General features: G+C 35.1%; 4 protein-coding genes across 7 annotated transcripts; 2 read left to right on the forward strand and 2 right to left on the reverse strand.

Annotated features, from left to right (window-relative positions):
* Positions 1 to 2,253: 2,253 nt before the first annotated feature.
* LOC114260988 (putative voltage-gated potassium channel subunit beta) lies at positions 2,254 to 4,808 on the reverse strand. Its single transcript, XM_082900448.1, has 5 exons — positions 4,784 to 4,808; positions 4,593 to 4,630; positions 4,394 to 4,537; positions 3,037 to 3,201; positions 2,254 to 2,259 (listed from the first exon to the last, which is right to left on the reverse strand). The coding sequence occupies exons 1-5, from the start codon at positions 4,806 to 4,808 to the stop codon at positions 2,254 to 2,256; spliced, it is 378 nt and encodes a 125-aa protein (XP_082756574.1).
* A 2,772-nt stretch (positions 4,809 to 7,580) lies between these two features.
* LOC114278207 (NAD(P)-binding Rossmann-fold superfamily protein) lies at positions 7,581 to 13,804 on the forward strand. Of its 2 annotated transcripts, XM_028220219.2 has the most exons (8): positions 7,646 to 7,885; positions 9,483 to 9,576; positions 9,682 to 9,770; positions 9,942 to 9,997; positions 10,728 to 10,874; positions 12,308 to 12,433; positions 13,137 to 13,459; positions 13,538 to 13,804. In XM_028220219.2, the coding sequence occupies exons 1-7, from the start codon at positions 7,776 to 7,778 to the stop codon at positions 13,415 to 13,417; spliced, it is 903 nt and encodes a 300-aa protein (XP_028076020.2). In that variant the 5' UTR covers positions 7,646 to 7,775; the 3' UTR covers positions 13,418 to 13,459; positions 13,538 to 13,804. The 2 variants fall into 2 exon arrangements, with proteins under 2 accessions (XP_028076019.2, XP_028076020.2); XM_028220218.2 differs by having other exon boundaries at positions 7,581 to 7,885; positions 13,137 to 13,804.
* Positions 13,805 to 14,963: 1,159 nt separating this feature from the next.
* Positions 14,964 to 21,354, reverse strand: LOC114278208 (uncharacterized). 3 transcript variants are annotated; one of them, XM_028220221.2, is made up of 5 exons: positions 21,129 to 21,354; positions 19,073 to 19,182; positions 17,280 to 17,857; positions 16,261 to 16,369; positions 14,964 to 15,495 (listed from the first exon to the last, which is right to left on the reverse strand). In XM_028220221.2, the coding sequence occupies exons 1-5, from the start codon at positions 21,303 to 21,305 to the stop codon at positions 15,453 to 15,455; spliced, it is 1,017 nt and encodes a 338-aa protein (XP_028076022.2). In that variant the 5' UTR covers positions 21,306 to 21,354; the 3' UTR covers positions 14,964 to 15,452. The 3 variants fall into 3 exon arrangements, with proteins under 3 accessions (XP_028076022.2, XP_028076025.2, XP_028076023.2); XM_028220224.2 differs by having other exon boundaries at positions 21,136 to 21,318; XM_028220222.2 differs by lacking the exon at positions 19,073 to 19,182 and having other exon boundaries at positions 21,136 to 21,346.
* Positions 21,355 to 22,598: 1,244 nt separating this feature from the next.
* On the forward strand, positions 22,599 to 24,835 carry LOC145806107 (uncharacterized). Its single transcript, XM_082902066.1, has 2 exons — positions 22,599 to 23,870; positions 24,366 to 24,835. Exons 1-2 carry the CDS (start codon positions 22,805 to 22,807, stop codon positions 24,764 to 24,766), a joined length of 1,467 nt encoding a protein of 488 aa, XP_082758192.1. The 5' UTR covers positions 22,599 to 22,804; the 3' UTR covers positions 24,767 to 24,835.
* The last annotated feature ends 1,593 nt before the right edge of the window (positions 24,836 to 26,428 follow it).

Below are 26,428 nucleotides of genomic sequence, written 5' to 3' on the forward strand. Positions count from 1 at the left end.
CCGAGGCTTGGCACGCATTTCAAGAACAGGTGCAAACAGAGGCTAATTGGGGCATCGTCTTGGATTTCCGCGCAAAGGCAACCCGGGCATGCATCATTCATCATCCGGAATGGAATCAAGGCAGTCCCTGGCTTGCATGCCAGTTTATTTATTTTCTTAGTTAATTTGTTAATTAATTAGGAATTTGTACATTATTTGGACTGTAATATTCTTTTATTCGGGACTGTATATTTATTCGGACCCTCTGCGCGAGGGCAATGTTGTAATAAGTGTGCGTGAGTGTGATGTATGTCTTCCAACCCCACGTCTTTCTTCCTTTTTATTTACCTGCTTATAATGGTTAGATTAGGGCATGTTTCAATTAGCATACAGTATGATAACATGTTTGCATTCATTCATCTGTCTTGCATGCACCGGGCTCGGCGCATCATACTAACTGCATTTGTATTTCAATTCCAAATTGAATACATGTTAGCTGTAGCATTTCATATGCCATGTCTAGAATAGCTGAGCCTGCTATAGTTGCATTTTTGCATGTGTTGCATTAGGCATTTCTACATAATTAGGATCATACATGAATTTCTAATTAACTTTTGTTTTGGCTTGGAGTACTCGGTGAGTTTTTATGCTTTAGCATCCTTGCATGCGTGTGAGTGACTGTCATGAATAGCATGCTTACCATGAGGCTATTTGCTTATGTGATATAACTATCTGAATGCCTGTGGGTGAAGGTTGGGTTACTTAAATTGGAACAAATCATTGACTGTGAGTTTTAAGCCCACTAGATAGTGGCAAAACCATCTTTTCTTAAGCTCACCTGAGGGTGGCAAAATCTGCATTTTAAGCCTACTTGCGAGTAGCAAACCATCTTTCAAAAATAAACATGAAATGTTTTGTTCCAATTCAGGCGATCTAGTCTATACTTGTATGTTGTGCGCATCACATAGTAAATCTAGGCTAATAACCAGAATAAGAACACATAATGTTTTTTCAAAAATAGATATCATGGTTAGTAGAGGCCGATCTTTGATCGGGCGAGCGAGGGTGCTCACGAAGTGACCTTCCCCAATCGTACCCAAGTTCCCGAGCCAAGGCAACTTTGGTGATGACGGACACGTGGCCTTAGGCAAATGAGTCAGGGTTTCCTAAATTTCCCAAAATAAAACATTTAGGTGGCGACTCTGTATCTGGCAAAGCAGTCCATGTTTGGCACTTCTTTCAAAATCTGTTTTCTCAAAACGATTTGCCGGATTTGGACTCTTTGGTTTAGATTTAGAACCGTAACAATTTGAGAGTCCTGAGCTGTAGTGACCCCAAATGAACAGAACGGGAGCTCGTTTCTCCCGGGGCGTTCGGGGACGTCTACAGCATCGGAGGCATCATCGAAATGTATGGATGGCAAACTTAAGGAGGAATTATTTCAACAAACAATCCATGGTCATTTCTTTTACTTCTTACTGTCGTTGTACTGCTTTTACTCACTGTGACGCATATTGTATTGGCCATTCTCTCTTATCATCCTTATCCATAGGCAAATATGTAGGCCTCAAAAATCTTGTTTGTTGTTCTCTGAAGCAGATGTATTTCGATTAATTATAAAATGTAATGAATAATCACTCAATTGGTTGTCGACATTGTCATTTGACAAAAAAATTCAGAAAACAGAATATGTAGCTTCACTTGAAGGGAGTTCATGTTTCCCCAAAATTAAAAAAACTACACCAAACAAGTGTGCTTTTTACGACCCAACACAGGAAATTTGAATGGCCAAACTATTTTCACTCATGTTTCTCCAAAATTAAATTTAAACTATGAAAATAATTAAAATTAAAATTAAAACCAAAGCAAATAACAAAGAACACTACTTTTTCCTCCAAAAAAAAACAGAACACTACTTAATATTCCAACTGTAATACGCCCAGATAGTACTTTTTCATCCACTCAAATGCAAGATATAATTAAACAACGCAACCAATATCATATCTGTTCAATTGCTTGAGAAATTAAAAGGTCCAAAAGGCGGACGCAAAAGATACCATCAGGTAATACCATCTGTAACAAATGAAGTGTGTTCTCTACACACTTCAAAAATGGAAAACCACGCAAAGTCTTCAGAGTACTAAGGAGATGCAACAAATTCTACGTTTACCTATACGAATCTGTACGCTTTGGCTTGCTTTGAACAACAACATCAATCTTCTCCAGCACCGTAGGTGTTAGTAATGGGATGACATCAACGGCCTTTATGTTCTCCTAAATCTGCATTAATGAAAAATCATGGCTTTTAATGTGGACATACATATATATATATATATATATGTATATATATATTAGAGACAAAAAGAAAGACCAATGAAAATGAGACATTAATGAAGGCAGAGCTTACATGCCACATGGTTTAGTGACACATTGCAAGATCAACCTTAAATATGTCTTTGCGTAATGCTTACATAGTAAATGTGTATCCCATAGCCATCCATATCTATATCTATTTATTTTTAAAAGGAGAAGATAAATCAAAAAATTTGATGACACTAAAATTGGATTTAAACAGTTAAACAAGCAAGTAAACTTGTGTGCAACACTATTGCATATAGCATATAAAGAACAAAAAGAAAATGCACAAGGACAATAAAAACAATGTAGATTTGATATTGAAATGAATTTTGTGTAAGACCTACTAGAAAAACATAAAGTGGTTTGCCATTGGCTCAAAGAATGGTTTGAGTTCATCTATAATAACACAATACTAAAAATTATACATATATATTTTCCATATGCATATTGGTTGTACCCATTTCCTAATTTTTAGATATTTTCTCTGTTTTTCGTTTCTTAGTTTAGAACAAAATCTATTTCATTAACACAAACAATTCATGAAGAAAAAAAATGCTGAAAGAAGGACAACTTCACAAGTGAAATGCATTTGCAAAAGCATGAGCTCTGAAATACAAAACCAACCTAGGTAGAGAAAATCAAATAAAAACAAAACTAAACCACAGAACCCCAGAATTGCACCCTTAAGACAAAACTGACCTGAGACTCTTTTGCAGCACCAGTAATAACGAATGAGACATTAGGGTTTGTAGCACACCACGCGATTGCAAGTTGAGATAAAGGCACACCTAGTTCGTCTGCAATTGGTTTCAATCCATTAACCTTTTTCAGCACATCCTTCACCAATGATCTGCTAGCAAGGTTCTACCATACAAAAAGATAAAAATCAGATATATGAAAAGACAAAAATAATATAATATAAAGATGCTGGTGAGGCACCACAAGTTAGAAGTATGAAAATGTCAAATCATCAACTACACAACTAGCTTACGGTAGATGCCCAGATTAGGATGTTCCACATAATCCAGTAATCCTATTCTCAACACTCGGAACCATGAAAAGAAGATTAAAAAACAGAAAAGAAAATGCAAAATTCAACTATGCTACTGGTAAATAATAAGGAATAGGAGTCAATGATGGTTACAGAGTCAACCTATACACCAAGACACGGATAACACCTTAAACCCCGTAACAAATCGATCATTAAGTAAATTGGAGGGCTTATCCAGACCAATTCAACTTGCATGTTCAATAGTCTGAAAAAAATGCATGGGTTGTAAGATCAACTTTGCATAAAACTACTCAGGTTTGAGCAGAAAAGATATATGAAAACTAGACTAGAACTTTTGTATAGATGTTGACAATCAATGTCCCCAAATGGTGGATGTAAGCCACCAACTCGCCCAACTTCTCTGATTTTCTGGCTTTGATTTCATTTCCCAAACCAAGTTGGTGATAAATTCTGAAATTTGAAGATTTAGAAGGAAAAGAAAACTAAATGAAAATGTTATTTTTAAATGGTTAGTTTCACCTTTTTGTGTCACATCCTAAAAGGATGCTTGTGATTGGAACATTGCATTGAAGAGAAAATTAAGGAGAAAACCAAAAAGAATGAGATTCTACCATGTAAATGATACAAATGAAGAACAAGAACCAGTGAAATATAGTAGTGCTCAATAGAAAAAGAGGGGAGGAAAGAGAGTGTTGTCCGTTCTCTCGCAACCTAGTTTACCTACTCAATGAAAACTAGGATTACTATCCCATGTTACAGAAATTAATGTAGCATTGCATATGCCAATATATCTTCACAAAAGAATCTATGCATCCATATATTTCACATAAAAAATACTTAGCCATCCACAGATGAATGTCTTCATGTTTTTATTTTAATAAAGTAAGATAACAAAGATAAAAGATGAATTATGCAGAGAGTACATTCACCGAAAATTACAGGAGACTTGAGTGAAAATTTAACAAAGCCAAATATAAATTATGATAAAACTTTAAATAAATAGGTACTTCAGCAAACAAAATTGTAACTTCCAAATAAGTTTGCCTTGTAATTTTCCAATGCAAACCGACTATCAGGTGGGATGGTTCCAGAGTTATGTTTTCCAGTCAAAACTCCTGATGCAAGTGGACTCCAAGTGGTAAGACCTAGACCATAGTTAGTGTATAGAGGGAGGTACTCAGACTCAACCTGCAATATGGCAAAAATATGTCAGAATTATAGCCAAGTAATATGTATAATCAACCAAATCAAAATCTCCAAATTTAGAGGCAAAATATGCAGCTACAACAGAGAAAATGAATATTATAGTGAGTCAAAAGCACCAATGACCAGGACTACATCATGCAATAACAGAGGAACAAATGAAAAATTGAGAAGCAGAAACAAATGTCCCTATTCAAGCTATAGAAACTCAAAAAACTTATGCTCAATAACTTGTAAAGTTGGAAGCCAATGTCATCCTATACTGAGATCATCCACCAATGCAAGCCGTTTATCTTCCCAGACGCTTCTTTTGATCCTTTTTTTCTCTTCAAAATTAACTTCTGAAAGCAAGTGCACTAGGTGGGAGCTCATATGCTCACCATGTGCTATTTTGGACAAATTAAAAAGAATGCGACATATACACCAAGTCTAGCCTTCCTTTCATATATAGTACAGATAAATATAAAATGTTTTCCACTTTTTCTAGCAAGTCAATTATATTGGTCAAAGTTAGTTGAGCCTAATTGATTCCATAAATACTTTGTGAGATTATCAGGAATCGATTAGATCAAAGATTAATGTTAAATATATATATATAAGTGGATTGTTTGGTTAAGGTGTTTGCTCAGGATTGATTTACAGTCAGTGCCAACTTATTTGGGGTGTATTTTTATTTTGTGAAGTTTTCTCCTTAATCTTTATTGACTTTTGCGTTGAGTTAATTAAGTTTTCTTCTATTAATCAATATATATAAACTAAGTGTTCTATTAATCAATATATATAAACTAAGTGTTCATTTGGTTTTCTTACCATTAGTTACAAATGTTGTTGGGGTTTTACATTAATAGATACATATACGAAATCCTAGAATCTATGTAGGCTCTAGAACAGCCACAGGGACGGGGCGGGGGGGGGGGAGTTCATTATGTCAGTACTCAAAAATATATAAACTAAGTATTCTATTAATCAATATTTATAAACTAGTGTTCATTTGATTTTCTTACCATTAGTTACAAATGTTGTTGGGCTTACATTAATAGATACATATGAAATCCTAGAATCTATGTAGGCTCTAGAACGCTCGCGCGCGGGAAAGAGGGGTTGAGTTCATTATGTCAGTACTCAAATAATTGTAAAAAATAGTTCTCACCATACATTTTAATTTTCAGTCGTTGAGTTTTAAGAAAAGTTAATTCAAATTATTGATTTTGAAATATGATCAAAGACCATTTTTATTTAAAAAAAAGTCACTATAATGAATCGTGATGAACACCACGTTGGGTTATAACTAAATATCACAATGGGTTGTGACCAACTTTGATTTGACAATTTGTTATCTTGCACTCCAATGACAATTTGTTTTGACAATTCTCTTCTGATAAAAAAATAAAAGAAGCATACAATAAACTTAACCCAATTCATTTGTCACTGTACATTCTGATCCTATTTTCATAGAAAGCATCATTTTTCACATGAACATATTTGACAGAAATTAATAAAATTGAAGTTTATTCTGTTTGATTACACATCAGATTTCACAAACTCAACCAAAATTTCAAGATATATCTATATATATGGAGTCAAAACAACTACCAAATCAAACAAACATTACAAACAAAAGCCATTCATATCATCTTTTCCTAAATTTAGAATCCAACCACTCCAAGTGAGTTCACAAACGTGAAAGGGGCATTTTGAAGAATGGGAAGCAAGAATCGATACAGGAAATAGGGGTTAACAAAAGGGGATTTCGAAGAAGGGAATCAGAACAACTACCAAAGCAAACAAACATAAAAAACCTAAACTTAATATTTTTCTATTTTTATAAACCAACCCAGTGAGTTCACAAACGCGAAAGGGGCAGTTTCAAAGAAAGGGATTGCGGTCTAGGGTTTCATAGATTGAATATGGAGAAAGGGGGAGAGAAAAAAGTTGTAGAGAGAGAGAGAGAGACATACCTTCAGGCAAAGTCGATGATAGGTCGTGTTCGCAAGGATGGTCTTCGAGGGCGAAGAAGAGTGTCTGCGTGCTGTCTCAAAAACAGAGGGGTTTTGGGAAAAAAACTGACGAAATTTGAAAAAAAGGTAACCGGTTGAAGAGGTTCTCAAGATTCCTAAGCAAATTATTCAGTGACTGAGATTAATTTGTGAAAATCTAATGGCTTAAAATAAATGTGTATATGATGTGCACATCTTATTGAGGTGCACATCTTAACATCTCCCTATTTGTAATGGTACATACTTGTCATCTCCTTTTGGCTACATCTTGCAAGATGCTTATATAAAGGGGCATCAATTTTGTCAATTTTAAGGGGATGTTTTGGAAAGTTGGTTAAAAGTTAATTTTTTTACTTTTTTTACTTTTTCTGATTTTTTTGGCTAAAAAAACTAGCTTTTGTGACCTTTTTAAAAAAGTTAAAAAAGTAAGAAGTTAGCTTTTTATGAAATTCGCAAAAACACCCATAAAATATCTCGTATGACCTGTCTTTGCAATAAGATGGCACATGGTCTAGTTCGCATGGCATGTTATACTACTAAAGCCTCGTTTGGCAAGTTAACATTTTAGTCAAAAAGTCAAAAAATTACTTTAAAAAGTCAAAATATCTATAACCTATACAAAAAGTCAAAAATTTCATTTTCTCTATATTTTGTGCACATCTTTTCGTAAAAAGTCAAAAAAATACCCTGAACATACTAATTTTTTTATCTTATATTTTAGCTAAAAAGTCAAAAAATTATTAAAATAGCATGTTCCCAAACGTGGCCTCAGTCATTTATTTGGATTGAAGAAGTTCCTTTGTCTCTTTTGCCGCTTGTTCTTGATGAAACTTTGTTGTTTGGTTTGATTTGGGAATACAATCTTAAAATTTAAATAATAATAATAATAATAATAATAATAATTAAAAAAAAAACTAGACAAAAAGAATGTAAATAAAATACACAAATTGGTGCTCAATGCTAATTGGGAAATTTATTTGGTAATCCCGCAGTATACGCTATTAGTACTCCTGCTTCAGCAAAGTAGGAGCATTGGGTGGGTAAACGACGTCGGACTTGGGGCAATAAAGCCCGAAAGTTGGGCAACTAAAAAAAAACATGACCACAATCAGAGCGGAAGGCCTGAATTGCGTTGTTGTCACTCTCACAACAAGAACTGAACCTCTCTCTCTCTCTCCTCTCTCTTCTCTTTCTCTCTCTACATATACCACAGAGCAAGAGCAAGCATGTCTTCAGTCTCGTCCTTCGCCGCCATTTCCAGTCCTCCCTCTTCTCTCAACAGAGCTTCGTTCGCTTCTCGCCTTTCCTCGCCTTTTCCATTTCGTCACAACACTCGGTTCTCTCTCTCTCTCTCTCTCTCTGCATATCTGTCTCTGTTATGTTCTTCTGATTCGTGTTTATTTTTTCTTCTTATTGAGCTTTAATTGATGTAATTTATTTGCTGCATTTCATTGCAAGTTTGTCTATGCTTATTTGATTTTTTTGCCCAGTATTTCATATGTTAATCACTAATCGAGAGAATTCGGTTACAATTGAATTACATTGAAAAATTTTAAGATTCAATTGATGAGAGAGAGAGAGGAGGTATTTCGAAATTCGAATCAGTGGCTTAGAAATTTGTTTATTTTTCGTAATTTATATAACTTGGTGAATTTCATTTAATTGAGTCAGCTTGACAGTAGTTATGGATGAAATTTGAATACAATCAAGAAAACAATATTGTTGGTGAACAACTTAGTGCATGGTGAGTAAGCACATTTAAATGCTTGCCCTAGTCAGTCTATATCATTTGAGTAGATATAATATTCCTTTTCTTTTTGTGTAGTGCTCTCTGAAATAGCCGGTGAATGATGCATGGTAGTTTTTAAATTATGTACAAAATTTTAGTTCAGTTTATAAATTCATTATAGGGTAAATTACAAATACTAAGCAGTTTATAAATTCATTATGTACATAAATTTTTGTAATACTAAGCAGTTGGCCTGTAGCAATGTTGAACTTTTTGTTTTGTCCACAGTTAACACCTCAGCTTTCCTACATTTTAGGGGATTAATATCACGTGGGCATTGTTTTAGTTAATTTCTGAAAGAAAAATGTTTGAGACCCACAAAAAATTTCCACAATTTGACCCACAATGCGGTAGTACAATAGGTTTCAACTTCTGATTACTTACACACTCAATGATATGATGCTTACCTTCCTTGCCACATCATTGTGGGTCTCTAGCATTACTCTTTGTGGAATTAATTTAAGAATCCAATTCTACAAACTTGGCATGCTAATTGCAGTTTCTTTAGTGAGATGATAATATTTTTGTTCATAAATTTTTTATTTTTATTTTACCTTTATGAAGGAATAAATTGGAAGAAGATAGTAAAAGGAATTATTATAGGATGCTTTGGGTCATGATGAAAGTTATGTCAAACACTCAAATGAACAGACAGAAATTGGTTCACCTTTATTAATGCACTAATCACTTCTTATTTAAGTTTGTTATCCGTGATTGATGGGGCTATAAACATCATAATTTTCTGCTATTTTGCAATACTTGGCAAAATTATCACTGTTGGTTTGTGTTATGATTGAAAAATGTCGTGTTGGTTGAGAAACTCATTTTCATATGCTGCTTTATGCTTGCAAAAAATGAAAAAAGGGAAGGAAAAGAGGGGTGACTTGGCAATTAGCATGTTTTTTTGTGTGTCTGGGAAACTGATTTGATTATGCTGAGTAAATGTTTCATTAATAAAGCATGCTGTATTTTTTGTTTGTGTTTTAAATTATTTTTTTTAATGTTTAAAATTTATACTAAACTTACTGTTTTATTGGTTGATTTGCATAATTGAAATTGTACACCAACTAGTTTATGTCTCTGTGTGTGTGGGTTTGGTGCTATATTGGCCTGTTTCACAATTAAGACAATGATGTTTGTGCAGGTTTGGTGTCAAATGCAGTTATGCTGAGGCAGGTGTCAAGGAGGATTCTAACTCCGGTACAATTGATGTTGTTGCTGATGTTAAGACTGAGAGGGTATGAAGTGTGGACTCACTTTGGTTTTTTTTAAGGTCATCAACAATTTATGCAATTTAGCTAGTTTTAACTAATTTACTTATCTTAAAGTACTTCTCTTAGTAGGTTGTGGTCTTAGGAGGCAGCGGTTTTGTTGGTTCTGCTATATGCAAGGCTGCAGTATCTAAGGGTATAGAGGCCATAAGCCTAAGCAGGTGTGGAAATGATTTATCATAACATCGCACATTCATAAATTTTGGTGTTTCTATTCACTATTTTTTCCCTATCATGCTATTATCCCATATGAAAATACTGTCTGAAGAAGTCTATGGCATTAAATTGCGTTTCCAAACTTCGGAATCTCAAACTTTGCTGAATGCTGGCAGGTCAGGGCGTCCCTCTTACTCAAGTTCATGGGTGGATCAGGTTACTTGGATGTCAGGCATGTTCATTTTTGTATCAATCTTCGTTGGGTTTTCAATGTAATCTTGAAAATCATTACATCGTATACAATTCATTGCATTATATACATTTTAATAATTTGACTGCAGTTGTTAATATGACAAACTGTAGGCAGTTCTACATAGTATGTGGAGGGGGAACACAATTTTCTAATAAAAGGAATAACATCTGGAATGCAGATCAAGCTTCTTTTTAGTTTCTCTTCTACTTCTGGTTTTCAGTAATTTGAATGAAGATCATACGAAAGAACTCTGATTCTGATGCTTGGGAAAAAAAAAAAGTGTCCTTCTTACTTGCCCAATACTCATTGGACTATCTGAAGTAATTACTCAACCAGCCAGCCAGGTTATTGTTGGTGGGTTTGGGGGTAGCTGGTTTCTAATGACTAATTATGGTTAGGGTCTGATTTATTGTTAGCAGGGCTAGTGTAAAAGTTCATAGTGTAATTGACATATGAACTAAATTTGATGAACATTTTGTTGGGGTGTCATTCATGTAGAGGTAAACTTGTACATGACTTCCGTAGTTTATCCATTTTTTCTTTAAAAATGATAAGTTTGTTGTTTTGGAAATGAATTTTTGTATCACATAATCTGAATTATACTAAATTTAAAATGCGGAGATTTTTACTTTGCATGATTTCTGGTCTAGTTCCGCAACACCTCAAAGGTAAAAAGGCCCGTATGTTGCTCATGGGGACCATATTGCAGGAGATGTTTTTTATGCAAACTGGGATGAAGTACTTGCTGGTGCTACTGCAGTGGTTTCAACACTTGGAGGTTTTGGTAGTGAAGAACAGATGCAAAGGATTAATGGTGAGGCTAATGTTGTTGCAGTTACCGCTGCTAAAGATTTTGGTAAGAAATTGTTGGTTTTCATTTCCAATTGAATTGTATTGTAAATTTCAGGATCTTAATTTCCTTTTCTTTTTGCTTTTTATTACTTTTCTGGAAATATGTTCGTGCATACGTTGCCATAGAACAATGTCGTGCATGGTGCCTTTTGTATACATATTTTTGTACATGCTTCCATTAGTGTTAGGAATTTTATATGTCATCAATTTGGTATTACCAGTTGGCTAGAACACATTCCTTATAATAGCGCAATAAATGAATCAATCATGTTTCTAGGTGCACAGGTGTGTCTGTGTTTTATTTACATCAGGCATTTGAATATAGTAGTCATTAAGTATTGGAACACCATGAATCATAATCAAAGGTCGCAGCCATTCAACATGGATTAATTTGGAAAATTGATCCTATTCCTAACTGATTCTCTATCCGTACTATTTCATGTGTCATCCTTAGAAATTTAATTTCCATAATTAGGAAATAGCAATTACATTTTCCCATGGTATTTAACTACTGTGCATCCATGTATTCTTATTTTCTGAAGAGGAGAGAGAGGATGACTTGTTTATGTCAGATCTTTCATAGAAGAATATGGTAAAATGACCTTACTAAGGCCATTGTGAGTTTTTCTTCTTCTTCCTTTTTTGAACCCTATATTTAGTGGTGTTTTAGTTGCAGGCTTCCGTCTATTTTAGGTCTTGTCTTCTCGGTGATCAAACAGAGCTGCGAAGTTTTCAAAATGAGTATAATCATATACAAACATAGAAAGTATATATAAATTTGATACAGAATTATGTGGCTGAGTTGCTGCCCTATGCCGCCTATTACTTTAAAATAAAGAATCCATCAAGATGCATTTTAGTTACAAAAATGCCGCCACCGCATCATTATGGTGAGTGATTATATCTATAAAAAAAATTGTAAGAATAAAGTTTTGCTTATAAACAATGGAAATCCTTTGACAAATTTATTTTTTTGGTAAAATACAATGAACATTGTTTTTGCTTGATAAGCCAAGAAGCTGCTTATTTTGGAGATCCCAAACAGAGCCTGGCCTCGTTTGGGAACAGGCTAATTTAGTAACTTTTAGGTTATTTGGCTAAAATATGAGCTAAAAAAAACTAGTATGTTTGAGATGACTTTTTGGCTTTTTACGAAAAGATATGCAAAAAGTAGAGAGAAAAGAGAATCTTTGACTTTTTGGTATGGGTTGTTGGCTTTTTGGCTAATTTAGTAACTTTTTTGGCTTTTTGGCTAAAAATGAGGGTTTCCAATTAATTATGTTGATATTTGTGAAGTATATCAAAATCATCATTTTGTTCATCTCTAATTTCTCCAACATGTCTCATTGAATATGAATAGTTGAGGCGTTGATAATTCTATAAGAAGATGCAACGATTCCCTGACCGCTATATTTTCTTCCTTCCCTTCCCTTGCAGCAATTCCCAAGTTCATCTTGATTTCAGTGCACGATTATAATCTACCATCATTTCTACTTTCATCTGGATACTTCACGGGAAAAAGGAAAGCGGAATCAGAGGTTCTCTCCAAATACCCAACTTCTGGTAATCGTAACATCCCATTTCAGATTTTGCTATTTTTTCAGCCAATATCCAAGATATTGATCAGGTCAAGTGGTGCATTATTGGCTTCAGTTATTATGTCTATGATACAGAAACAAGGATGGTCTTTGGTAATTTTTTTTTGGGCCAGACATATAACTATTTTGCAGTCATGTTCTTTAGCATTTATTGGTTGTTTCTTCGCAAGTTTCCAAACCCTATTTTTCAGAGGGTTACTCGGTCCATGTCTTGGCTAGAAAATAGGTTTCTTCAAGTTTTGTGTGGTTGGGCATCTGGGTAAGTGGATCCAGATTTGTTTTCTTTCTTAGATTTCAAAGATGATGTGATTGGTTAGGCGTTTCCTCATTTTGGGGCTCCGGTTCTGTATTCTTTAGCATCTTCTTTATGCTTTCAGTTTTATAAAGTTTTATTATTTATCACAAAAAAAAAAAAAGGGTTTCCAAACCCTATTTGCCAAAACACAACTACTTAGCTGGGTAAGGTTCAAATAAGCTTCTTATCTGTCAACGCAACCACCTAGGAAAGTAATTTAAACAGTCCCGGAAGTTTGTTCAGAACAAATTGGACAATGCACTTGGATCAACTATTTTGGCCGAGGATGTTTGATTCTCTTGAAACATGTGTACATACGAACACCATACTTCCCTATATTATATGTTCACATTCTTTAATTTATACTTCACAGGCGTTGTCTTAAGACCAGGTTTTATATATGGGAAAAGGCGGGTGGATGGCTTTGAGATCCCTCTGGATTTGATAGGAGGACCACTGGAGAGATTCCTGCAAGCCACTGAAAACTTCACCAAACCTTTGAGTTCTCTTCCGGGCTCTGATCTACTCTTGGCTCCACCCGTCAGTGTCGATGATGTTGCTTTTGCAGTAATAAACGCAATCACAGATGATGACTTCTTTGGCATTTTCACAATAGAGCAAATCAAGGAGGCTGCAGCCAAAGCGAGGGTGTGATATATAGACTGCAACATAGAACCAACCATAATATATCTCAAGGTCAGGTTCAAGTAACATTCGTAGAAGTACATTCAGGTCTGTCTATGTGATTTAAAACTCTTCGAATTGCTTATACAGATTGTTGAGGCAAACTTTTTGAAGCTGGCATTGACATTAGCTTAATACATTTAAAACCGTCTCCATATAGAAGCGGTGAGCACGCAAATTGGCATGTATGGGTGGTGAAACTCGTAAACCTCTCATGGGCTCTGTGAATGTGAAGTACAGATGCTTGCAGATTAAAGATCTGCTATAGTTCTATTCATTGATAGCACTCTTGTAATGTACTGCATAATAGAACAAGTGAAAACATAAAAATAAAAATATTATTGTGCTTCATAATTAGCCAGTGCCTCGTAAAACAAAATTTCCATTCAAAAAACAAGTGCAGTCTTGTTTCGGTTCTCCTAGTCTCTTGCCCGTAGAATCCTAGGCCATGTAGTTTTGAAATTAAATTAATAATTTAACAGAATACATAATCACGTTTGATTAAGGAAATTTAAATTTGGACTAATCTGGATTGGTAAAATTGAATTTCAGGAGAGGTGGGATAAAAGGGCCTCATTTGGCTAGTTAACATTTTACTTAAGTCAAAAAATTAATAAAAATATCAAGAAATATCAAAAAACTTTGAACTCATAAACAAAAAAAATTGAAGATTCTTTTGCATTCACTTATTTTTTGTACATTTTTTCATAAAAATAAAAAAATTCTTGGAAAAATTGTAATTCAATGGTAATATCACAAATTATATGCAAATTCAACACTGCTTGTTTTGACGTAAAATGTTTTTTTTTTTATAAATATTTTGTTCATTTTTTGTTATTTGGTTGAACAAAAAATAAGAACATTTTTTAAGAAAAATATTTTTGCATCATTACTTTTAAAAATTCTGTAAGTCAATTTTTACAAAGTTGACTCACTATTTTTTCAATACATTTAACATTTTCAAATAAGTATTTTAGCTCATTAAAAGGTCATAAATGACACTTTGGCCTTGTTCCGGAAGTTTTCTAGGTGGCTGATTGATTTTTTGATTATTTTAACCTAACTTAAAAAGTTATGTTTGGAAAATTAGTTAACTTTTTTCTTAGTTGATTTAATGATTGTGATAAAAAAAAAATGATTATGAATTAAATATAACATTTTATCTTATTGACTATTTTAGTCTATTTTGTCTTTTAATATGTTATTTTAACTCAATCCTCTTCCCAAATAAAGCCTTTATTAAATCAAAATTTCTCTTTTAAATAATAAAGTCTTTTTAATTTAAGTGTTGACCAAATACCAAAAAACAAAAAAAAAAATTGGTAAAATATTTCACGTCAAAACAAATGGAGCTTTCATGCAAACTATTTATAGCTTTAATTATTAAAATTGTTAAAATTTACCACCAATTTACAACCAATTTACACTGATTTGCAATTTTTCCCAAATTCTTTTCCATTCACCTTGTATTTTAGTCAAAAAAATCACTAAGAAATCAATACTCAAAAGAACCCACGATCAGATCTAAAGAGAGGTTTAGATTAATTGGCAAAATCAAATTGTGTGTTGAGAGAGAGAGAGAGAGAGATGGTAAATCCGGATCCTTTGTCCAGGGGACCCCTTTTTCCAGGGAATCCTTCAAAGTACATGAACCTGCTGAGAAGCTTCGCATGAAACAAAACTACAAAAGCCTGTTGATCAAGTCATATTTCGACATCATTGTCCATTTATAAAAAGCAAAAGATCTAGATTTGAATTTTGTTTTTATGCAATGGCCGTTGATCAAGTCATATTTAGACATCATCGTCCATTTATAAAAAGCAGAAGATCTAGATTTGTTTGTGCAATGGCCATAACACACTCGATGGTTTCAATTTCCATATGCTGTAACAAAAAGCTTATGGGTGCATTTAACTCTTCATTGTGCATATGCACAGATGTAACAAACTCTTCATTATACGTATCGAACTCTTCATTGCCTCCGTTTGACAATGCAGTCGAATGCCTAGCTATGCCGTTTCTTTGCAATAGACTGCTCTGCAAGATACCTACATCATATCATATTGCAGTGTTAACCCTCAACAACTGAAGTTAGAGATTATCAACGAATCAAAGGCAATATCAGAACCATATATCAAGTGCAGCTCAGATCCATTGATGAAGAAGATCAAAAGTTGAATGAATTGGACATGGCGGAAAACTCAAATCCAGCAATACTGGCATAATCACATCATACTACAATGCCATGATTCAACCAAATTAGCTTCACCTAGTTTGATAAACCACATATATATATATATATATATGAATATCATATGAAGCGATATTTAATGTACATAATTATTTCATGTGAGTGCTTTTCAATTTGGTGGTCCGCTGATTCCCCAGCTCCCTTGCATATACAACCTTTTTTATTAACAAGTACAGTAATTGATTGATTTCTACCCTTTATATCACCATTGTTGATTAAATCATCCAAAGGCACATGCAGACATAAGTAAAATATTTGCTGTATATCAGATGAGATGGATAGTTGGCAGTTATCAAATTCAATTGCACGCCAACTTACTGAAATTTGTAATTATTGCCCAAGTTCAGAATCGCTTGTCAGAATCTTATCTAATTTATTTGAATCTGTCCTTGAAAGAGATTCGTAACAAGTAAACTTTGCAAAGTGATACATCAAAACATATACATATCTATCTATCTATACTACATGTATAAGCCAGATTTTGATATTAGCAGAAATGGATGCTTAATTTTAAAGAAAGTACATAAAGTTAAACTAGAAGAAATGGGCATGAATAACTTACTTGCCAGTGTAGAAGCCTGCCGAATACCAAGCATTAAAGACAACAGTAAGGTCTGTTTCACTTATGGCACTTTTTTCCAATTGTCCTTCATGCCTCTCTTCCCCTTTCTCTACAATCCATGAGAAATAAATGAAGTGATGTAACAAGACATTAATAATTACATGTATCCCTATAGAGTTACCCAAATGTACATATTATTGTTCAATTACTGAATTAACAAAGCCAGAGCAAAATGCAAAAACACCATGATCCAAGTAGTAAATATTCACAATTTTTATCAGAAATGAATCCATTAGGAAGAAGTTAGAAGTGACACCAACTGAATAGTAAGATAATAGAGAGGGAAAACTGCTTCAAATGGTATGGTTGAGTAGTGTGAGCCTTCAAGAGCCATATTCGCACAACCCGGCCTGTTCCAAAATTTGGGCCCTTACAGGATGATATGAGATTGTAGTTGCTGTATGGTTTTTTAGTTTTTCCTCTTTTATATACACAAATATACATGAGTTTTGATCTCTAGTGGCTACGGTGGAATATCTTTCACCATTCAAAAAATAAAATATCAGAATATTGTGATTCAAACCATAAAAGGATACAACCAGATGCACAAAAACAAAACAATGAAAAGGCTAATGTATTAAAGTCAAGAAAAATGCAACTGCAGTTATACATTCAGGGCAAGTAACATAAAACTCAAGATGAAATGCACAAGAAAATAAAAAAAAGCATATCGTTTTAAAAGCAACATTACATCTGTTACATTTAATTGGCACAAATCTAGGCAATCTCAATTATGTGGTGTACCCGAAGTACAGGTTGAACATGTACCCCATGGTATCAATTAAAAAGACCTAATTAAGTGTGGTATAAAGTCAAATAGAAACCACAAACCCCAGTGTTTGAATATAATTCCTCGTAAAATTTGATAAGACTGCTATATTAAGCATGGGCCAATAACTAAGAACTTTGCATGTTAATGAAAGTAAAATTTTGCTCACATTCATATATGCTAGAATTACCAGAAGTTTTTATCTTCAAGGAGGAAAGTGCACTTTCTGCAGCACCCAATGCTGTTTTGATAATATCGCCATTTTCAGAAGAAGTTAACTTTCCATTATGATCTATTCCTGAAGTTGCATCACAAGTTTTGCCAGCACAAGTGCCACCAAGAGAACATGGAGCCACCAGACACTGACAACCATATGGGCAATATGAAGAGACAACAGCTGGGTAAGAAGCTTGGCTTGTAGGGACTGGATGTTCCAGAGAAGCAGAGCTGGTACCCCACTGTACATTAGAACCAGAACCTTGGTAATCCCAACTGCCAAACTGCTGAAGTTGCTGCAGAATCTTTTGCCTCTGCTCCTCAAGCTCATAATATTGGTTCAGCAATTGAGTATAATCTCCTGCACCTTGTGTATTTGAATAGTGTTGAAGTGTATCTTGCGTGTGTTGTCCATATGACAAATCTACATTAGGTTCCTGGGTAAATGAGTCCACAACATGATTTGTTTTATTTTGCGGAAGATCATTAGTTTCTCCCAGTTCTGTTGTGGTATTTGCTGCAACATTGTTGTTATCACCTGCCTGCGCATGTCTGCATACAACGGGTACATGAAAAAAACATAACTTAGCACACACCACATTTTACATATAATAAATAAATATATATATATAAAGGGTGACACAATGCACGAGAGGCTCCCACTCATGTAGGGTTTGGAGCAGAAAATGTTTTCTTTTTCCTTTTCTACTGAACACTAGCTTGCTAGACATCAAAAGCTGTATTCAAGTACTACTTTGTTAAGCTCAAGCGAAATCATTGTTCCAACAATCTTTCATATGAATTATAACACAAGGGCGGTCCCAATTCCGCTAACTTGTGTGATATTCATGCATAAAAATCCCAGTTCAACATCAACCCTCCACTTTCTCCTTGCCAACTCCTGCCCCTTAAAAACCCTTCTATCTCTTTCCTTCCATAAATGCCACAAACAGGGAACAATAGACCCTTTCCACCAAACATCCCAACCTGGCATGCTTACACACGTGTGCACACACACACATACACATCTGCATACATTGAGAAAGAGATGGGAAACAAGATGTCCAAAATAAAATTCACTCGACAAGATCAACCACTATTGTTAACTTATATGAAGGGGCTCTGCAGATCATGGCTAACCTGTGAGGTGAGTTGCAAATTCCAATCCTTGGGCCAGCAACTAATCAAATCCTCTAAAAAGCCACTCTACGTGGCACAAAAATTCTACTTCCTCACCGAATGAGTGTCTTACAAAATTAGGAGATCACGGCACTAAACTCCCAGTCAAGATAAATGATTGCTTATAAAAAAAAATCCACATATGCAAGCAACATCACCAAATACAGGAACATGAATTTCTTGTAGTGGAAAGAGTTGCTTATCTTGCACATTTTAAGCTTCAAAGAATCCTATGCAGCAATGAATAACTGTATCATTGTGTTTTGGATGTTGAGAGTAATCTTTGATATCTTCAGTACTTACCATAACTTCCTAGAGGGCTCCACAACCAGCCCATTCACCCTCCGTCATCCACAACTACAAAAGAGTAACTAACTTTTATGTTACAAACTTAAGAACTCAACCATCCACATCTACTGAAAGTAACTAATATTTCCTATAGTACAAGCTTAAGAACAAAGACAATTTATAACAAGACTTGAATTCCATGCTTGTCCATCGGTCAAACATTAATTTTTCCTATCTCAAACTTGAAAGAAGAAGCATAGATCAAGCAAGAAAAATGCTTCAATTTGGCTATATGCTGACCTTGCAGCATTGTGACTCCCAACAACAAGGGTTGATAAACTTTCCCCAGTGTTGCACATACCCTTTTCCCCTTCCTTGGAGCTATCATTCTGTCCTCTGCCATGCATTATCTAGAGAAAAGAAGAGAGGATGTCACAAAACTGATGGTAGCAACTAGAAATCAAGGTCAAGGGGATTATATTATATAAATAAGTGTCAGAATGCATAATTAATGTTTAATAAACATTAAAAAGCCAAACTTTATGCCCAAACGTTAATTTCAAGGGGTTTTTTTTTAAGATATTAACATCCACATTTCATTTTTACATTGCAAATCAAACCTTGCAAGATAAATTGTAATTTGAACCTAAAGTAGTTCATCCTTCCCCCTCCAATTATTACAAGAACACTGTATGAATTGTCATTTCCTTTTTTGTAAGGTCTATTAGAAAATAATCATACACATTCGGAAATCTAGGTATTAATCCTTGTGGTCACCTCATCTTAGTATTTTTCTTTGTCAAATGTGCAATGCAGTCCTTTCATACCAGAAGGGCATGCGAAGCTATCACATTGCAGATGCACCTTTCCCGGAGAGAGTTTGTTTGATTGTAACCTCCTAAATGCCCATGAGGTAACAAGACCCCTCAAACATGTGTATCAAAGATAAACTAGCACATGATGTGTGTGTTTCTTGGTTACTTGAGGGGGACAAGATTCACGATAGGGATGATACAGGCTCTAATGACATCACAAGAGGGCACTGACCTATCCTGATGATCTTCACAAAGAAGTTTAAACTTGGAATAGAATCATGGAGGAGGGGGGTTGGAGTTTTCCAAGTACGTGGAGATGAGAGAATACCGTGTTACTACAGTGGAAGGTGTCATGCTCAAGATATCAATAGCTTTGAAGTTCAAAGTAAAGAAGTTCCATCACAAGGCAAGAAAAATAATTCTACAATTTTAATATGAAATACAAATGAACACCAGTAAACCACAGATAGTAATTAAAAGCTAGTAACTAGCCATACCATGACTATCGTAAGGAAACAATTGAGCTCAATAGTGATGAAGATCTACGTAACTAAGTTTATAAGCCTTCTTATCGTGTTCTGATGTAAAAATAACCAAGAAAGTGGCAGTTTATTTAACAGTAGGTTGTTAACCTTATTGTACAGCATCCAAGCAAATCCTCTGCACCAGCCTACGATTTTTAAATGAGTCCAAGGAACATTAGTAATTAGGAATCCGAATTCCTACATCAACCCATTGTCATCCTTAATTTTTGGTTTATCTCCAACAGTTGCACCACTGGGCCCTACTTCAAGACCATACAAATTGTATTAACTCAACTCAACTAAACAAGCTTTGTTTCAATTAATTGGGGTCGGCTACATGGATTTATTTCCTCTAATTGGTTCTATTCACAGTAATATACTCAGACCATACGAATCATATTAAGAATTTCAAAATTAAGTAAAATACAAAAAGTCTCTTCGAGGTGGTATGTCACTCAAAATTGGCTTTATACGGAGAAGAATCTACCTTTATTCATGGGATATTTGAATAACTCCTTTTTTTTCCTTCTTTAGCTTGAATAATTAATTTATCACTCGTAATCAATTGCGTCCTTGATCCTTGAAGAGCATTGAACAACTAAGTATCTAGTCATTTCTTGTGCTTTTCTATCACCTTTTCCCCACAACCCAAACATCAATCAAACCCTTATCTTATAATAACACATCCACTCCTAAATTCTCTTTTTTCTTGTCTCGCCACTCATTAACCCAACCACCTTCATTTCACTCAGTCTCACACTCACCATTAGAACAATTCAATTTCAATCATGCTACATCAATTAAGCAATAACAATACATGTGAACATGCATATATTCAAAAAAAATCTAAACCCTCATGTTACCTCATATAAAGGGGCTTCCATAAAACATGTTGATTTAGGTGAAATGGAAAGAATGAAACCCTAGAATTTCAGACTCTGCTAGTCCTAATCGAACAGCCATACTTTGAAAATGAAGCACAAAGAGAGAGAGAGAGAGGGAGAGAGAGAGAGTAACTTTGTACTTGGAGATGGCATCGTCGAAGGCGTTGAGGAGGGCGGAATCGTCCCAGAGATCGCCTTCCTTCTTCCCCATACACACTTCACAAGTACCAAGCAGCTCAGCTCCTTGGTTTATGCTTGATTGATAGTGGGCTTGGGATTGTTTGGTAGTGTATGGTTTTTGAAGGGTCATGTGGATTGCAGACACCGGTCATAAGGGCTATGCAAAATATCGCAAAATTAGTTAAAATTGTATCAATTCGTAATTATTTATACAGTAATATTAGGTAGGAAATTTTATTGATAAATCCATTTTACCATTAGGTCCACTAAAGTATATTATAACCTAATTAGTCCCATAAACTTTTCTAGATATTCCATAAAGTCTATTTTTCTAATTTAATATAATTTTTTGGACTATTTTGCCCCTGTATATATATATGTACAGTGTTAATACGTAATAGGTGTCTGTTTCTTCGTTCATGTAGTTTGGCAGTTTCTATTTTACGCTTTTCATCATCAATCCAATTCCGGGAGTTACGTTTATGTTTTGTATGCTCGTTGCAAGGATTGGTTGTGCCAGGGTTTCATCCTTGTTGTTGGTGTCTGGTTCTGTGGTTTGCGAGTGAAAACGACGAAGAGGAGGGTGTTCGGTTGTTACATTTGCCGGATTATAACTACTTCAAATCAGTTTTTTTCAACTTTCTGTACGATTGTAGGATTGCATGATCAAGGTTAGTATCAATTTGGTTATGAATACATGTTCAGTTTATGGTTTCATTCGTGTAATGGATCAGATGCTCTGTTTTTGGATTTATATGGATTGAATGCTCTGTTTTTTCAATTATATGCATTTTACGTGGTTATGTGGAGGGGAGTTCATTTGTATTATGTGAAGATTGTGTAGTTCTCATTTGACTTCGATACATGCGTAATGAGGCTCTGTGTGGATGATTTGATTATCAGTATATATATCAATGTCAATCTGCACATTTTGTGAATGTGGAATATGTGAAGAATGTGGATATTCCCATTTTAAATTGATGTTTGCTTAATGAGGCTCTGTGAAGATTGTTCACATGTGTGAAGATTGTTAATGTTCGCATTTTACTTTGATGCTTGCTTAATGTTAACATCTTGTTAATATCAATGTGAATGTTTACATCATCATAAACTGATGTGAATGTTCACATGATTATACACTGATGTGAATGTTTACATCATCATACACTGATGTGAATGTTCACATCATTATATTATGTGAAGATTGTTGATGTTGTCATTGGACTTTGATGTTTGCTTAATGTTGACATCTTGTTAATAGTAATGTGAATGTTCACATCTTCATATTGTGAATTATGGATTTAGCAGTTGAAATGTACACGTAGTCATCTATTTTTTGCACAATGTGAATTTTCATATACACTGATGTGAATGTTTACATCATCATACACTGATGTGAATGTTCACATCATTATATTATGTGAAGATTGTTGATGTTGTCATTGGACTTTGATGTTTGCTTAATGTTGACATCTTGTTAATAGTAATGTGAATGTTCACATCTTCATATTGTGAATTATGGATTTAGCAGTTGAAATGTACACGTAGTCATCTATTTTTTGCACAATGTGAATTTTCATATCGATTTTCATTACTGTTCATTGTTGTGTTTTTGTGTTTTTACAGGAGATGGATACCTTTATGCTATTGGTGTGTACATATGGTTGTAGTACAACTGTAATAAATGTTGCCCGCGCAATGTGTTATTCTCGTTTGGTGGAGTGTTTGTGTGAGAAATGGGATGAGTTGTCTGCTGGTTCTATTTCATTGTTCTGTAAACTACCTGGGATTAATAAGTGTCATTTGGACAATGAGGAAGAATTTCAGAACATGGTACTGCTTGCTAAATCAATGGGGGTACAACATGTAGAAGTTGTGGTTGAGTTGAAGGGTGATATTGGTCAGTCAAGTAGTTTGGGATTGCTGCGTGTGGGGGTTGAGGATGAAATTGATGCACTACGGAGATTTTGCCACCATAAGGAGAAGGTGTTGTTGTCAGCCCCTTGGGCAAATGGTATTACGCATGTAGGACAACGGTTTGTTGGAGGTGCACAAGAATTTCGTGACGTTTTATGTAAGTATGCCATCCAATGTGGGTTTAAGTTCACATACGTGAAGAACGAGACAACAAGAGTTACTGCTGTGTGTGCGATGCGGGAGGAGAGGGGGTGTTTGTGGGCTATACATTGTAGAGCACAACGAGCAAATGATTTTTTCTACATCAAGAGGTTTAGTGATGTGCATACTTGTGGTACGGATGTTCGAACATCGAAGAATCCGCGAGTTAGTTCGGATTTGGTGTCGAGTACCATATCTGAAATTGTGAGGGACAAGCCGTTGACTCGGCCGTGTGAAGTGGTGACTATTTTGAAGAGGGATTATGGGCTAGATGTGAGTTACCATGTTGTATGGTTGGGTGTGGAGAAAGCAAAGGCTGGTATCCATGGAGATCACTCGTTATCGTTTGACCAGTTGCGGTGGTATTCGGATGCTGTGATGCGGTACAATCCGGGGAGTTATGTCAATATTGACTATGATGCGAGTAGTCAACAGTTTTGTCGCTTCTTTGTGTCATTCGCTGCGTGTATTTCTGGGTTCAATGCTTGTCGGCCTTTATTATTCCTGGATGGAACATTCCTCAAAGGAAAGTACAAAGGTCAGCTACTTGCGGCAACGGCGAAAGACGGGAACAATGGTTAGAAGTTTTTTTTACCTGTCTATTCATGTCAATATTCGCTCTGAGCAGCATAGTCTGGACGAAAGAGTGATTGCTAAATTATAAGTAATGTGAACATTCACATCAGTGACATTAGTATGCACTGATGTGAATGTTCACACCTTTGTATGCTAATGACAGAAATGTTAACATCAGACTGATGTGAATGTTCACATCAGACTTATTACAGACTTATGTGAATGTTGACATCAGTGTATACTAATGTTAGTTGATCTATTAATGAACAGTACTGTGAATGTTAACATTTTCAGTGACTCAACAAGCAACAATGAATTATTAATGGTCGTTAATGTGAATGTTCACATCGTTGATGTTTACGAACCTGAATCCAAAAACAGCAATAGTGAAGAGGGCAATGTACATATGAACATTCACATGACCTGTTTTGTTTATACTATTTTTCTATTCACTTTGGAATATTGTGAACAGTTGTGTATTGGTGTTGTGTTGTAGGTCTGTTTCCTGTTGCATTTGCAATTGTTGATTCGGAGACCACGGCTAATTGGTCGTGGTTCTTGCATGAACTTGGGAAGGTTGTTGATGGGAAGCGCCATATTACTTTTATTTCGGATCGTAATCTTGGTCTGTTAGAAGCTATGCCAAAGGTGTTCCCATCGGCTCATCACGGTTATTGCTTACAACACTTGAAGAGCAATTTAAGAGACCGGATGAAAGGAATTGATAATGGATTCAGGGATCACCTAGTAAGGAGTTTGGGTGACTGTGCCTACGAGCCAACTGTGGTAGGGTTCCATGAAAAGCTTGCAAAATTAAAAGAGGAGGGTAAACAACGAGCTCATAATTTTTTCAAGGACTTAGCACCTGAGCACTGGGCAAATTCATACTTCAGGTAATAATAGATTCCTAAGGTGTTCCATTTTTGAAGTTTAGAATGGTAGTGATGTGAATTTTCAGTTTATAATGGTGACAATCTTCGAATTGTGTTTCATCTTCAATGTAAATGATGTGAATGTTCATATCTGCTAATGATGACTGATGTCATGTTCACATCTGTTAATTTGTCAAATAGTCATGCAATGTATTACAGATTTGAATGTTGACACGTGTCATATTTTGTTGTTGTTGTTAACATTCACATCTGTCTATCATTTAAGTTGACAACGTAATAAGCATATAATGTGAACATTCACATTATTATAACCTGGTAGCAGATGTAAACATTCACATTATTATAACCTGATGTGAATGTTCACATCAGTGTATACTAATGGCAGTACTGTGAACGTTCACATCTGTCAACATTAATGGTAAGGCCTGTTAAATTCCGTATTGTACAATGTTTGTGATATACTGTGCAGGGGCATGCGGTATGGGGAGATGACATCCAATGCGGCGGAGTCATTTAATAACTGGATTAAAGAAGCACGTAATCTTCCTATCACTCAAATGGTGGACAAAATTCGTACTCAGTTGATGCGGCAAATGTCTGCACGGCGTGACCAAGCAAACAAATGGAATGAGATTATTTGTCCGACATTCGAAACAAGGCTTATGGATTCGTTCAATGACAGCAAGTCTTGGCAAGTTAGCAAAGCCAACGAGGATGTGTTTGAAGTTCATTCGATACCATCGGTTACAGTTGATGTTGCGAGGCGTACATGTTCATGCTTCAAATGGCAAATCAACGGATTCCCGTGTGACCATGCTGTTATTGCCATTCAGAAGAGCCGTTACAATCTCAATGATTGTGTAGAACATTACTTTCATGTAGAGACATATCGTGCAGCCTATTTGGGAGCCATATTCCCTATACCATCAGTGGAGAAGCCGCCTTTTGATCCCACGGACTTTACTATATACCCGCCTACCGTGAAAAGACCACCCGGAAGGCCGAAGAAGAATAGGATCCCATCAAGGGGTGAGAAATTGAAGCAAATAAGGTGCGGGAGATGTGATAAGTTGGGGAACCATAATCGAAAATCATGCACGGAGCCGATATAAGATGTACCTTTTTTCATTTCAACATTGTATTTTACATTGGATTCTTATATTCATTTTTCAAATAAGATTGTGTTGTGTTGGGAAACATTGGGTGGCAATAAGATTACGTTGCGTTGGCAAACATAATAATGCATTAGTGTTTGATTTGTGTTTTATTTTTACTTGTTTAAGGTACCAATCTGACATTTATGTTGGTTGTGTTTTGGATGAATGCATGCTGTTAACATTCACATTATGTGAATGTTCACATTGTTCAACTTTCAAACATTTCTGTGGTGGGAATGTTCACATTGTTGTTACTGTTTACATCAATGTAACCATTCACATCAGTGTGCACTACTCTAAATTCACATGATGTGAACATTCACATGATGTGAACATTCACATGATGTGAATCACAACAATGTTTACATCAATGTAACCATTCGCATCATCAACTCATAAGATGTGAATATTCATGACATCATTGTTGCCATTCGCATAATCAGAAGTTATGATGTGAATATTCACATCATCAAATTGTTAGATGTGAATATTGACTTGTGTTAAGAAAT

This window comes from Camellia sinensis, chromosome 13 (assembly GCF_055761805.1).
Source record: "Camellia sinensis isolate YWXY chromosome 13, ASM5576180v1, whole genome shotgun sequence".
Classification (NCBI taxonomy): domain Eukaryota; kingdom Viridiplantae; phylum Streptophyta; class Magnoliopsida; order Ericales; family Theaceae; genus Camellia; species Camellia sinensis.

Excerpts from the sequence above, each read along its gene's own strand:
- LOC114260988 (XM_082900448.1), bottom strand. The coding sequence starts at position 4,808 with ATGACATTGGCTTCCAACTTTACAA. Across the intron at positions 4,538-4,592 it reads AATTTGGAGATTTTGATTTG|GTTGAGTCTGAGTACCTCCC; the intron begins GTTGATTATACA and ends GCCATATTGCAG. Across the intron at positions 3,202-4,393 it reads TTGCATTGGAAAATTACAAG|AACCTTGCTAGCAGATCATT; the intron begins GCAAACTTATTT and ends TTTGTATGGTAG.
- LOC114278207 (XM_028220218.2), top strand. The coding sequence starts at position 7,776 with ATGTCTTCAGTCTCGTCCTTCGCCGCCATTTCCAGTCCTCCCTCTTCT. Across the intron at positions 7,886-9,482 it reads CCATTTCGTCACAACACTCG|GTTTGGTGTCAAATGCAGTT; the intron begins GTTCTCTCTCTC and ends ATGTTTGTGCAG. Across the intron at positions 9,998-10,727 it reads TCAGGTTACTTGGATGTCAG|GAGATGTTTTTTATGCAAAC; the intron begins GCATGTTCATTT and ends ACCATATTGCAG.
- LOC114278208 (XM_028220221.2), bottom strand. The coding sequence starts at position 21,305 with ATGACCCTTCAAAAACCATACACTACCAAACAATCCCAAGCCCACTAT. Across the intron at positions 17,858-19,072 it reads GGGAGTCACAATGCTGCAAG|ACATGCGCAGGCAGGTGATA; the intron begins GTCAGCATATAG and ends CGTTGTATGCAG. Across the intron at positions 15,496-16,260 it reads GCAGGCTTCTACACTGGCAA|GTATCTTGCAGAGCAGTCTA; the intron begins GTAAGTTATTCA and ends GATATGATGTAG.
- LOC145806107 (XM_082902066.1), top strand. The coding sequence starts at position 22,805 with ATGGATACCTTTATGCTATTGGTGTGTACATATGGTTGTAGTACAACT. Across the intron at positions 23,871-24,365 it reads GGCGAAAGACGGGAACAATG|GTCTGTTTCCTGTTGCATTT; the intron begins GTTAGAAGTTTT and ends GTTGTGTTGTAG.